This window comes from Halichoerus grypus, chromosome 6 (assembly GCF_964656455.1).
Source record: "Halichoerus grypus chromosome 6, mHalGry1.hap1.1, whole genome shotgun sequence".
NCBI classification, from domain to species: domain Eukaryota; kingdom Metazoa; phylum Chordata; class Mammalia; order Carnivora; family Phocidae; genus Halichoerus; species Halichoerus grypus.
This window is the reverse complement of record NC_135717.1, coordinates 78,577,000-78,590,531: the sequence shown is the minus strand read 5'-3', so window position 1 is coordinate 78,590,531 and position 13,532 is coordinate 78,577,000. Positions and strand designations below refer to the sequence as shown.

Genomic DNA, 13,532 nt, shown 5'->3' with positions numbered 1-13,532 from the left:
GGTGGCTGGCCTGCTGCCTCTCCTCGTCAGCGAGGTCAGACTTGCAGCTCAGCATGCCTGAGTGGGGGCTCACATTCCTCCCTAAGATGTCCCCCACTGACTTGCTGGTGACACTTTTCACACGGCCGGTCTCTGAACACGGGACACCTCCAATGCCAAGGTTTACACACTTGAGGCAGTGGCCCCCCCCCCCTTCGGCCCGACTAGCAGAGCCCTGATGTTCAGCAGCCCTCCCCTGCCTGGCTTCTGAGTCTCAAGGAATGTGTCCCAAAGCAAATTGGCGCTGGGATTCACATCTACTCCTTTCCTCCCCCAACCTCCTGAGCAACTGGGGGGTCTTGGCTGCCACCAAGCTTCAACACCTCAGGTCTGACTTTCTCCAAGTGAGTCTTGGAAGGTCCTTTGAACTGGGTCCTCTGAGAGGCATGGAATGGAGGTGGCCAAAGTTAGGGAGAGATGGAGCTAGAATCTTCAAAACTGGGTGGGAGCAGAGACATGGTTTGAAATGAGATCAATGGGGGGAAGGGTGGGGGGCAGAACTGTTGTTAAACTTCTTTTCTTTTGTTCCCCGTTTCTGTTAGTGTTGTTCTAATATTTATGTAATTTCAAAAACCCCACCCTGAGTTCTCCAAGAGAAAAAAAGATTTGTAGACATTTCCCTGAATCCCTCAATAGTTAACCATCACCAATTCCTCCATCCTTTGAGATTCAAGACAGACTGGTTTAGGGCCACCTATTCAGCTCTCTCCTCTCTGTAATTCGTCTGCCATTTATTGCATTTGCAGAACCTGCCAGAGCAGCCCGCACATGGTGAATGCTCTATAAATATTTGTTGAATAAATGGACAAACTGGGTTTGCATCCTCATTCAGAACACATTCTTTTTTTTTTTTTTTAAAAGATTTTATTTATTTGACAGAAAGAGACACAGTGAGAGAGGGAACACAAGCAGGGGGAGTGGGAGAAGGAGAAGCAGGCCTCCCGCGGAGCAGGGAGAGCCCGATGCAGGGCTCCATCCCAGGACCCTGGGATCATGACCTGAGCTGAAGGCAGACGCTTAATGGCTGAGCCACCCAGGTGCCCCTCAGAACACATTCTGAGGCTTGCAAGTAGGGAGGTGCTTTTTGTATTATTTGCTGTTAATAAAAGGAGATATCTTTTTATTTTTATTTTTTTATTATTTATTTATTTTTAAGATTTTATTTATTTATTTATTTGACAGTGAGAGAGAGAGAGCACAAGTAGGGGGAGCGACAGGCATAGGGAAAAGCAGGCTCTCCGCCGAGCAGAGAGCCCGACACGGGGCTCGATTCCAGGACCCTGAGATCATGACCCAAGCTGAAGGAGACGCTTAACCAACTGAGCCACCCAGGTGCCCCAGGAGATATCTTTTTAAAAAGCAAAGAAATTATTTTCTATGGAATGAGAGTGTCAAATTAGGCACAGTTTATTAATTTGTCTGACTCAATATCGGTACATCCCCTAATGAAGCCAACAGCAATCCCTTAAGTCACCATCAGATTGAGAGCAAATGTGTCACCTCAGATTTGATCTAATGTGTTGATAAATTGAGAGCACTGTGCATAAGATAAGCTGGAGACTTCCACATTCAAGAGTGATGATGCTGGAGACTTGCAGTTAGACATGCTGGGTTGACTCTAGAAATCCCATTGTAACAGCTTTATTGAGATGTAACTCACATACCATACAATTCACCTATCCAAAGTGCAAAATTCAGTGGCTTTTAGTATATTCCCGGAGTTGTGCAGCCATCACCACAATCGATTTCAGAACATTTTTACCACCCTGAAAAAAAAAACTCCATACCCATTTTCTCCCCATCCCCTGGACTCCATCTTAGGCAACCACTGATCTATTTTCTCTCTGTGTAGATTCCCTTATTCTGGACATTTTATGTAAATGGAAGCATTTGTGACTTTGTGACTTTCGCTAAGCATAATGTTTCAAAATTCATTCATGTTGTAGTGTGTATCGGTACTTCATTTCTTTTTATCATTAAATAAAATTCCACTATATGGATATACCACATTTTATTTATCCATCTTCAGCTGATGACCATTTGAGTTGTTTCCACTTTTTGACTATCATGAATAATGTTGCTTTGAACATTCATTCATTGTGTGAACATATACACCTAAGAGTGGGATTGCTGGGTCCTATTGTCTATGTTTATCTTTTTGAGGAACTGCAAGACTGTTTTCCAAAGCGGCTGCACCATTTTGCATTCTGATGAGTACAATGTGAGGTCCCAATTTCTCCACATCCTTAAGAGCATTTGTTATTATCTGTCTTTGTAATAATAGCCTCCTAGTGAATATCAAGTGGTATCTCATTGTAGTTTTGAATTTGTCTTTCTCTGTTGGCTAATGATGTTGAACATCTTTTCATGTAGCTTATTGGTCATTGGTGTATCTTCTTTGGAAAAATGTTATTTGGATCCTTTGCCCATTTAAAAATTGGGTTATTTGCCTTTTTATTATAAATTGTAAAAGTTCTTTATATATTCTGAATACAAGTCCCTTATCAGATATATGATTTGAAAATATTTTCTCTTGTGAAGGTTCTCTTCTCGCTTTCTTGATGGTGTCATTTGGAACACAAAAGTTTTTAATTTTCATGAGTCCAATTTATTTTTTCCTTTGTTACTTTTGTTTTTGGTATTACACCTAAGAAAGCTTTCCCTCATGAAGATTTACTCTTATATTTTCTTCTAGAGTTTTAAATTTTTAGCTCCTACATTTAGGTCTATGATCCATTTTGAGTTAATTTTTGTGTGTGGTGTGAGGTAGGGGTTCAGCTTCATTCTTTTGTGTGTGGATCTCCAGCTGTCTTGGCACCACCTACTGAAATGACTATTCTTTGCCCCACTGAGTTGTCTTGGCATTCTTATCAAAGATCAAACAAATCTGAAGGTTTATTTATGGACTCCCAAGTCTATTTCATCCATCTGTAGGTCTATCTTTATGCCAGTATCACACTTGATTACTTGATTACCATAGATTTGCAGTAAGTTTAAAAATTGGGCTATGTAAGTCCTCCAAACTTGTTCTTTTTCAAGATTGTTTTGGCTATTCTGGGTCCCTTGAAATTCCATACTTTTAGGATCAACTCTGCAAAGAAGTCAGCAGGACTTTTTTTTTTCTTTTAAGTAGGTTCCATACCCAATGGGGAGCCCAATGCAGGGCTTGAACTCACAACCCTGAGATCAAGACCTGAGCTGAGATCAAGAGTAACTTTGTTACTGGCCCTAATAAGATAAGTACAGAAAGTAAGAATAAGTGTTTAGAATTTTTATAGAAATTTGAAATTGCCTCAACATTCAAGTGAGTTCTCAGTGGATTCTTCTTGCTGAACAGGATATAGACCAGTTTGGATGTTTGAACTCCTATTGGGAGTCATGTGTGATAGGAGATATGGAGTAGCCATGTGCGTTAGAACTGCATGTGGGTCCCTGACAGATCGGAAATTTAAAAACGGGTCCTTCACCACAGACAGCTTGAGAAGCATGCACTGGAGGCTGACAGACTCCGTTGTATGTATAGTTAGGAGAGGGTTGAAGGTCCTGGTTAAAAAGCTTCATTTTCAACATAGGCTATCCAGCCTTCCTCCCACACTCATTCAAGAAAATTGGCCGGTAGGCTTATATCCTCCCCCAACACCTCTCCCCAGACAGGAGTCTAGAAGATTCTTATCAGAAAAGACTTAATGGCCCAGAGAGACTTTTAAATGCTGACACTTAGAAGTCCCTTCAGGTAAAAAGCTGCTTGACACCCCATCTCAATATCTCTACAGTAAAGCTCTTCTTTTTTTTAAAATTTAATTTAATTTTATTATGTTATGTTAGTCACCATACTACAGTAAAGCTCTTCAATGGATAAGCTATACCCATGCACCTAAAGCTTAAAATAAACTTCTACAAGGTTTGTTTTGTTTTTCAAATAGGCTTTATACTAATATGGTTCAGAATTCAAAAGATTCAAAAGGGTACAATGAAGAGTCTTCTGTCAGTTACTTCTTCGTTTCCTTCCGGTAAACTGTTTAGTGCCTTTAATATAAATAGAAAGTCTACATGAAAGACAGAAAACAAATTAAAGAAATAAGAAGTGCAGAGAAAAGAATGTAGAGAGGGCACCTGGGTGGCTCAGTCAGTTAAGCGACTGCCTTCAGCTCAGGTCATGATCCTGGAGTTCCCGGATCGAGGCCCACATCGGGCTCCCTGCTCGGCGGGGAGTCTGCTTCTCCCTCTGACCCTCCCTCCTCTCTCATGTGCTCTCTCTCATTCTCTCTCTCTCAAATAAATAAATAAAATCTTTAAAAAAAGAAAAGAAAAGAAAAGAATGTAGAGAGAAGAAAGTTCAAAAAAAGGAAAAGAATCATGCCCTGGAGACAGAAGAGAAGTTGTTACACCCGTGAAAGAACCATGGCCTATTAGAAAAAGGAATATTCAACGAACAACAAAAGAGAACTCTGAGAATTTAAAAATATAAATATTTAAAATTCAACTAGAAAAGTTAGAAAAAGTAGTTTATAAAATCTTCCAGAAAGTAAAACAGAGAGATAAAGAGATGGGAAATTAGATACAGAAGCTAGGAAGATCAAAGGATCAGGTCAGAAGATCCAACATCTTGATAACAGGAGCTCCAGATGGACTGAACAAAAAAAAAAAAAAAAAAAAAGAGAGAGAGGAAGAAATAATTAAAGAAATAATCAAAGGAATTTTTTTTTTCCACAACAGAAGGATATAAGTTTCCAGGTCAAAAGGACCCATCAAATGCCCAGTATAATGAATGAGGAAGGAACCATCCCAAGGCACAGCATTGTGAACTTCCAGAACACTAGAGGTCAGAGAGAAGAATCTAAAAACCTTCAGAAGTGAGATAGAAAGGACAGAGGTTTGATGTGGTATTGGATATTACAACAGCCATTCTGGAAGTTAGAATTCTATACATGGGGAAACTATCAATCCAGTGTAAAGACATTTTCAGTTATGTTAGTAAGTAACATTTTACTTTCTTTGCTCACTTTCCCAGGAAGTTACTGGAAGATATGCACCACCAAACCAAGGTAGTAAATCAAGGAACCAGAAGACGTAGGATCCACAGGACTGTGGGTAAATTTGCCTTGGCCCTAAACAGGATGGAGGGGATAGGAAAGAAGGAAGGGATGGAGGGAGAATGAAGCAATGAAGTGTGTGCAAGGATTCCTTTGCTACTCAAGGAGTTAGAACCAGCAGCATCAATATCACATGGGAGCTTGTTAGAAATGCAGAATCTCAGGCTGTCTCCCAGACCTACTCAACAGAATCGCATTATAACAAGATTCTCTCCACACATTAAAGTCTGAGAAGCACTGTCCTAATATATCTACCTCACAAGGTTGAGTACTGGGCATATTGGAGGTAATATGTAGAATTATGGTAATATTCTACTGGGCATATTAAAGGTAATATGTAGAATACCTGACCACGTAGTAGGTACTCTGTAAGGTATTGAATGTGAAGAAGAAGAAGAAGAGGGAGGAGGAGGAGGGGGAGGAGAGGCAGAAGAAGAAGAAGAGGGCGCCTGGGTGGCTCAGTTGGTTAAGCAACTGCCTTCGGCTCAGGTCATGATCCTGGAGTCCCTGGATCGGGTCCCGCATCGGGCTCCCTGCTCGGCAGGGAGTCTGCTTCTCCCTCTGACCCTACCCCCTCTCATGTGCTCTCTCTCATTCTCTCTCTCAAATAAATAAATAAAATCTTTAAAAAAAAAAAAGAAGAAGAAGAAGAAGGAACTAGAAACACTCAGGAATGACAATCTCAGTCCCTGGGTCCATGGTAAATGGTGGTTCTGAACCAAATTACAAAAACAGGCACACAACAGAAAAGGCAAAAGTACGTTTCTACCAGGAAACAGTTTTCAGCTCTATTCAGGGAACCTGTCAGGTTAGTCAGTCCAGGTGTCGACACGGGAAACCAGTAAGAAAAGCCACCTCTCAGGTGTGGCAATTGGCTGGGAGTGAGTGACAGACACTCATCATCTGGGTGACGTTTGGCAGGGGAAATGCTGAGCTAACGTTGCCTTTCTGAGCAGGGCAAGCGTTCTGCCCCAGCACTCAGGAAGTAGGTCAGGAGGAAATATCCTAAGTGAGCAGCGCTGAATTGCTTTTTCAGGCAGAAATCTGTGGCTCATAGGACTGGGGGTGGATGGGAAATGGGAATGACAGGAGGTTGGGGGGCCCACTGCGGGGGTAAGGGTAGGAAATTGCATCCCATTCTTGGCAGGAGCAAGACTGCCTCTCACATAGTTTTCCTGGCTCCAGTCCTTTGGCATTCAGCCACCTTCTCTGTGCTGGGGGGGTTCCAATGACTTTTTAATGCTGAGCAAATCTCAATGAAGCCTGGGATTGGAAAGATTTGAAGGGAAGGAGATGTGCTTGTAGAAAACCTGTGTCCTAACTCAGCCATCAGTGTGCTGTGGCTAGAGCGTGATGACCCCGGATCCACACGTCCCCAAGAGTTCTTACTGATCATTGCTTCCTAACTGCCCGCCAACTGAAGGGCACCGAACTCAGTCCTTGAGAGTCCTTACGGCAGAAGCACCGCAGCCCTCAAAGAAATTACGCAACAGGGTGTCCAGTCCTTTAGAACATCTATGGGAATCTTATCCTATTCAGAAATAGCAAACTCCACCGCCATCAGATGGCTGTCTTTGTGAAGGCTGAGTGTAGGCGCCGCCCTTGCAGCCGCCATCTCAGTGACAAAAGCCTAACATTGCCGGGGAGAAGCGGCAATAACGCACTTACGATGTGCCAGGCCCTTTTCTAAGCACTCTGTGTATTTTAATTCATTTGATCCTCACCACAACCTTGCGAGCTTAAATACAATGTCAGTCCCCATTGTACAGATGAGAAAGCTGAGGCAGAAAGAGAGTAAATGAGGTCACGCAGTCAACGGCAGAATTGGGATTCAAACCCAAGGCTGTCCAGCTCCAGGGCCCCTTGTTCGTTAACCATGCGTCGTACTTAGACCATGGACGCAGGTGTCTGCATCAGCTCTCCTGCGAACTGAGCCCTCCTCCCCCTTAAACAAGCCATCTGATGTTAGCCAGACAACTCAGAGCAACACGGCGAGGGGCAAGAGCAGAGCTGTCAGAGGTCAAACATCTGGATTCTACTCCTGAAGCTGCCATTTCAAAAAGAAGGACACTTACGTTGACTGAATGCTCAACACAGGTCAGGTACTGGGCGCTTTCCATGTTTGATCTTCCCGTGTCGCTGTCCCTCCCTGGGTTTCGGTTTTCTTACACGTCGGGTGGAACAGGTGACTTCAGTGATTGGGTCTAGACAATACTCACTCGAGATGTACTAGGTGCACAAAGCGCTATGCCAGGTGCTGAAGGGCACAGACAAATGAAGTAGAGACCTTATCTTTGCAAGGCTCACGGGCCAATTGTCTTTCATTTTAGAATTCCTTTGGAGTTGAGCAAGGCCATCATTACCCCTGTTTTTTTTTAAATGGGGGAAATGATATTTGAACACTCAGTTCAGTTGTAGCCAAACAGAGTGTGACCGTAGGGTGACTCTTAGCTCGGGGCCCTCTCTGCTCCCGACCCTCCCACTTCATCCTGACATCACTGTGACTAAAAGCTACAAAGTCCACTTTGAGTTCCTCACGTCCCCCAGTCATTTTGTACCTCCGTCCTGCCTTCCCCATCCTGACAAGCGCAGACACACGTGCACGTGCACGCGCCCCCACACACCAGGCTGGACCCCCGAAAGACGCAAGGTCAATGCTATGGAGTAGCTGACCATCAGCCCCCTCTGGCAGCCCTCCTTTCTTGTGCAGAGCCCAAAGCGCAGAGCTGAGAGGGTGAGTGCACAGTCAGCAAAGCTGCCGCTACCATATGCATCATGACTCATGAGCCCATCCGCTGACTCGGAACTGAAGCCTCTTGCCCTGTCAAGTAATGACGGTGCGCAGGAAGTCCTCAGCTAAAGATAAGGTCAGTCTGGTGGCTGAGAGGAAGGGGCCAGTGAGCGCAAGCTTCTGTTAAACACACCTTCCCCTGCCCTGGGCTCTCCTGCGGCAGCCAGCACAGTGCCCTGCAAGCAGTAGGTGCCCAGGGCAGCGTTATTGGTGGATTAGCTCTTCTGAACTGCTCGGCTCAGCACAGCTGCAGGATGGGGTTGCTAGGCAGGAGCATAATATGTGGGTCTAGTGCCTAAAGGAAATGATTTCAACTCCCTCTTGGTTAACACAGCTGAGCTATGACCAGGAGAACCGCAGCACTGAAGATGTGTTCTTTAAAGAACTCCGTGTTATACAATTCACTTCCGCAATCTGTCCCAAGAACTTCCGTTTCTATCCCCTAAGTTAGGATAGAGGAAGAGGCACATCATCTTCATGCTTTCTCCAAGTGGCGTAAGAGTGCAAAGGGCTTTAGACATCACTTGGTCTAAACTCGTCCTGTTGCATCCTCCTCGCCATTCCCGTGTCCATGCTTCCATGCCTGCCATATCTCTCCCCGGGCAAGAACCTCCTCCCCAGGCCAGAGTCAGGAGGGACAAAAACTTCCGTGAACTTCCAGGAACCAAGGCCGCTATTGCTTGTTGTAGGAGGTCATCCCCCAATATATATTTGACCTTCTTACAGAGTGGTAGGATTTTTGACCAGGCACATGAACACCTAGCTAAAGCCAACCTTCCCCAATCTCTCTTACAGTATGTCCACGTGATCAAGTCCTAGCTAATAGGAATTTTCAAGAGGGGCATCAGGGTGGTTCAGTTGGCTAAGCGTCTGACTCTTGATTTCAGCTCAGGTCATGATCTCAGGGTCATGAGATGGAGCCCCGAGTTGGGCTCTGCGCTCAGCGAGGAGTTTGCTTGAGATTCTCTCTCCCTCTCCCTCTGCCCCCCACCCAATAAATAAATAAATAAAATCTTAAAAAAAGAAGTTAGCAGGAACAATCATGAACTTAAAAGGTAGGCCAGTCCAGTTGGACTGGACATTACAGTGAGCCATCCTCAACAATGTGCATAAGACAAATACCCTAAGAGTATAGTAACAAGTTAGAAGGAGCCTGGGTTTCTAACATTGGGGAGCCACCATATTATCCCTGCAGTGTTTGCACTCAGACTGTTACCCACGGGAGAGAGATAAACTTCCATCTTGTCTAAGCCCTTATTATATTGGGTCTTGACAGAGCTGCCAAACTTGTATCCTTACTAACACAGCACCCTTTGGGGTACAAGGGCAGTCACAACCTCCCCTTCTCTGAAATTCCCCCACTCTACTCAGCCAGGAGCAGCCTAGTGAGTTCTATTTATGAGAGCTTATCATGGTGATCTATGAATGCCTGGCTCATCTGGCTGTTGGCTGAGTGGACCAAGCATAGGCATCCCATCCAAGCAGGGCCAATCAGATTCTGTCTCCCAGAAAATTGCAAATGAGATTCACTATTGCTATCCAACCACTGATGATGACATGAACTAAGACACACAAGGAGAAGCAGAAATGAAAGGTCAGTCATCCTTGGAAAGGCAGAGTGAAAGAAGCTGCCTAGGTTGGAGTACTGGCTTCCTAGTTTCTGGTTCCAGGCCTTTGTATGGCCTCCCTGATCATTTTCCCATGGTTCCTAGGAGAGACTCTGACATCTTATAATAAATTCTCCCTTTTGGTCTTAGATACTTTAGGTTCATTTCTGTTACCTCTAACCAAAAGTGTCTAAGCGTCTTCGGATCCTTGTAAAGACCTGTGTATCCTTGCAAGCCAGGGAGCCCACGCCTCTGCGGCCCACTCCATGGCATACTGGATCCTTTAATCATTATAATAGATGGATCTGAGGTGAAATAAATGGATGGATAGATCGATTGCCTGGTTGATAGGTTAGCAGGTCAATCCATGGACTTTCCAAGGGACTCTAAGCAGGTCTTGCGGAATCACAGAATTAGGAGTGAAAGGGGCCAAAAGCATCAAGCAAAGTGTGGCTATGGAAGTTTAGTGGCAGGGCCTGGACTGGAACCCTGCCTGGCCCTGGACCCCCCAAGCTTACTCCACCTCCCCTGCCATCAGGCTGATTGATCTGGGGGGTGCTCTGACACACCAGAAATAGCTCCTGCGTGCTGATGAGCAAACTCCCTAGGACAGCTGTGTCAGACCTGCCCTTTCTGTGGCTCCTAAGGAAAAATGCAAAATGATACTCTTCTCTTTTTTCTGGGTCATTCTTTCTAATTCTAAATCTCACTGTGGATTTTAAAGAATAAACATCTTCTCTTCCATGGAAGGAGTAACGGGTGTACGCCTACCGTGTACCAGGGACTTGTGCATGGCACGTTATTGCTATTCCATTTAAACCCTCTAAGAAGCCGTTTTCCAGGAGAGGGAAGTGAAGTTGAGAAGGAATAATCAACTTGCCCAAGACACACAGCTGGTAGGAATGGTACTAGGGAAGGAACCCTGGCTGGTCTGGCTCGAAACCCTGTGTCTTTGACACGATGTTGCACTGCCTCCTCAAGTTCCATCTTTAGCAGTCCTTTTGGCCTTTACTTTCCAGCTTTCTCCATGGGCACCTGCTCAGCAGGGCTTGATTTAGGTCAGTGGGTGTGGGGCCATGAGCCCCAGGCCCTAGTGGGGGAGGGGCGGCGTGCCGGGTGAGACCTGTGGGGCCATGGGAGGCTCGGCAGATGGCACTCCTCTCACAGGGTGGCCTCTCATTTCCCCTCTGGGGCCTGTCATCCCTCACTGCTGGACTCCATCTGTTTCCCACTTGCCTCAGGCTTGTGTTTCCCTTCTCCATCCCTAGGCAGTCTTTAGTGCCTGGGCACTGAGGCGACCCCAGCCTCCCCTCTTACCCTCCACAAAGGGATGTCTTGGGTACTCCTGTGTGCTCCCTTCTTCAGAGAATTCATCTAGCCAGCTCATTCTTTTTCTCCTCAGAGAAGGAAACAAAGGCCTCACACCTTCGGGCTCAGCCTGCCTGCTTTTCAAGCTGTGTTTGCGCCCAGAGCCGAGTCTCTAGCTCAGGCTCCCAGAGGCCTGAGGGCAGGACTATGTCTTCACACGCCGGGCGGCATGCACTGTCAGCATTGTGAACACCCTCTGGAAAACAAACAGCTGTCGTGCAAAGACGAGGAAGCTGCCAGGCCTGGGGAGGCTGCGGAAGACGTACGTAAGCCTGACGTGTCGACCTCCTCCATTGAGCACACAAACTCATGTCCCTGACAGCGCCCATAGAGGCCCCGCCGGGACTCCAGAAAGATTCCGCACTTCCATGGTCTCTCTGAGGAATCAAGGGTGAATTCAACATGTGAATGTGTACAAGGGTGCATGCAGGGAAACCTCTGGTTCGTTGGGGATTGTAGAAACAATAATCTATAGTTACCTCTCACTTCTGGTAAATGAGTGATTCTCAAAGGAAAAGTGCAGGCCCCACTAGGAAGTTTCATCAAATCTCAGGGACCAGAGTAATCAATGGGAACATTTTACATTTATCCAAAGGAGCATGATTTTTTAAAAGGACAGACTCCACGCATACAAAGGACATACTGCTTCCCATTCTTTTCTCTGCTTGAAGAAATTCTACTTACTCTTTAAAGCCCTGGGAACCCTTCCTCAGCCCCATAGGCTAAATTGATCGCTCTTTCTCAGTTCTCCCAAAGCATTTGGTTCATCCCACTAGTACAGCGTGTACCATGGGCTATTACCAAGGGCTACGTGAGAGACTGTCACCCCAGGGGTGCGTGCTCCCCTGCGAGCACGGGAAATGCACCTCACATGACTTCCTGTACCCATTTCAGGGTCGACTGACAGGCAAGAGAAGATCCTGTTGACTGGCAGAGAGGTGGTGCTGGTGTAGGAAACATGTGGGAAGAAAGGACGGAAGAGAAAAGTGAGGAATATTCTCTGAGAGATAGCGTCTACGTTACAGGGGATTTTTATCTACTCTGAAGGGCTTCAGAGAGGAGGACCTTTAATGGGCTAAAGGTCAATTGGTTAGAAAGAACTAGTGAGAATTTGTTGCGGGCAGAGGAAGGTCCTGGGAGGGTAAAGGACTGGTTCAAGGAAATTTCTTTCCTTTTTTTTTTTAAGATTTTATTTATTTATTTGAAGGAGGTGGAGAGAGAGAGAGCACAAGCAGGGGGAGGTACAGAGGGAGAGGGAGAAGCAGGCTTCCCGCTGAGCAGGGAGCCCGATGCGGGGCTCAATCCCAGGACCCTGGGATCATGACCCAAGCCAAAGGCAGACGCTAAACCGACTGAGCCATGCAGGTACCCCTGGAAATTTCTGAGGGTGGGAAACCAGGGCCACCCTGCTATTCTGATTGGTTGCCTGGCCTAGGTTGAAGACAAAGGCCTACAGACAAAAAGCTGCAAGAGCAGACGTGGACCTCACCAGGAATGGAAGGTAGAGGAGGAAAGGGAACGAGGCAATGGTAATAACCTGGTCATTGGGATTAGCTGTCAACATGCACAGAGTAACCGGACTGCATACCTATAAATTACTCAGCGCTCTCTGGTTTATCCCTCAAGATTTTTTGCATTGTGCTGAGGGTGATAGCAGCCTAAGGTTTGCAAGGGATGGAAGGCCAGAGAACATCTGGGTGTCATTACAGTAAAGCATGTGATCGCTCCAGTCCCAGGGACAATGACAAGGACAGTGTTAGGGGTTTTCATCAGGAAAGGCACTCCCACCCCCTCTCCAAATAGGCAGGAGGCCAAGATACCAAGAGCAGGGACTTATGAAACGGGTCTATCTACCAACTCATAAATTAGAAGCCAGACTTCTGTGTGGTACAAGGACACTGCATAGCGATCTCCTTTCTCATACCTTTAAGCTTTGTCTGAAATGGAACACCCTTCCATACGGCAGCCCTTAGGTGACCTGATTCTGGAGACAGGAGTCCCCAGTTGTGCCGGTAAAGGATTACTAACCCTTACTTCACCTTCCAGAATAAATGCTGCAAGTGTCTGGCACACGCGATGCTGAAATTGGCCACATTTCATTACAAGGCTGTAGTCAGGCTGTTGGACGGCGCCCCCTGCCCTCGCTCGAGCAAGGTTGTCGTAGTGGAGGCCGGTGCCAACTAAGGGCACATGGGCAGGGAGAGCATGCTGCAGCTGGAGCGCGGTGTGTCTGGCTGAGGCTTTGCAGGCTTCTTGCCTCCGATGAAACCTCTGGCCCTGGGTTGAGACACACTCTTGCGGATGCCCACCTCTCTGCATCCACCTCCTCCGGCCTCCCAGACCTGTCTCCACAATAGCTGATGAGGCAAGTGTCCCGGCCAAAGCACCGTTTCCCTCCCTTTCTTCCTGGGCTTGTAATTAAGGGGTGTCTGTGAGGCTCTCAAGCTCCTTGGGATAAAAGGACCTGTCTGGCCCCTGTGCTTTTTCTCACGGTTCCCTGAGCTCTCCGACGTGGTTATTGCCGGTGGAGGCTCACACGGCCGACCGAGCGAGGTGGCTCCCACCCCAGAGCCCTCAGCCAGGCTCGCAGGGTGCCCTGGTCCCTGGGCACCCCCGGCCCCGCGGCGTCAGTGT

General features: G+C 46.5%; 1 protein-coding gene across 3 annotated transcripts in view; it reads right to left on the bottom strand.

Moving 5' to 3' along the window:
- NINJ2 (ninjurin 2) overlaps positions 1-13,532 on the bottom strand; it is a 74,242-nt gene that overhangs the window by 27,770 nt on the left and 32,940 nt on the right. The window contains exon 1 of one of the 3 annotated variants that reach the window (XM_036092332.2): positions 7,208-7,482. The exons of the other annotated variants lie outside the window; for them this stretch is intronic. Coding sequence (XP_035948225.1) covers positions 7,208-7,252 — 45 coding nt within the window. The 5' untranslated portion in view covers positions 7,253-7,482. Of the gene's footprint in view, positions 1-7,207; positions 7,483-13,532 lie in introns of those variants that run through there. 3 annotated transcript variants of the gene reach the window in all.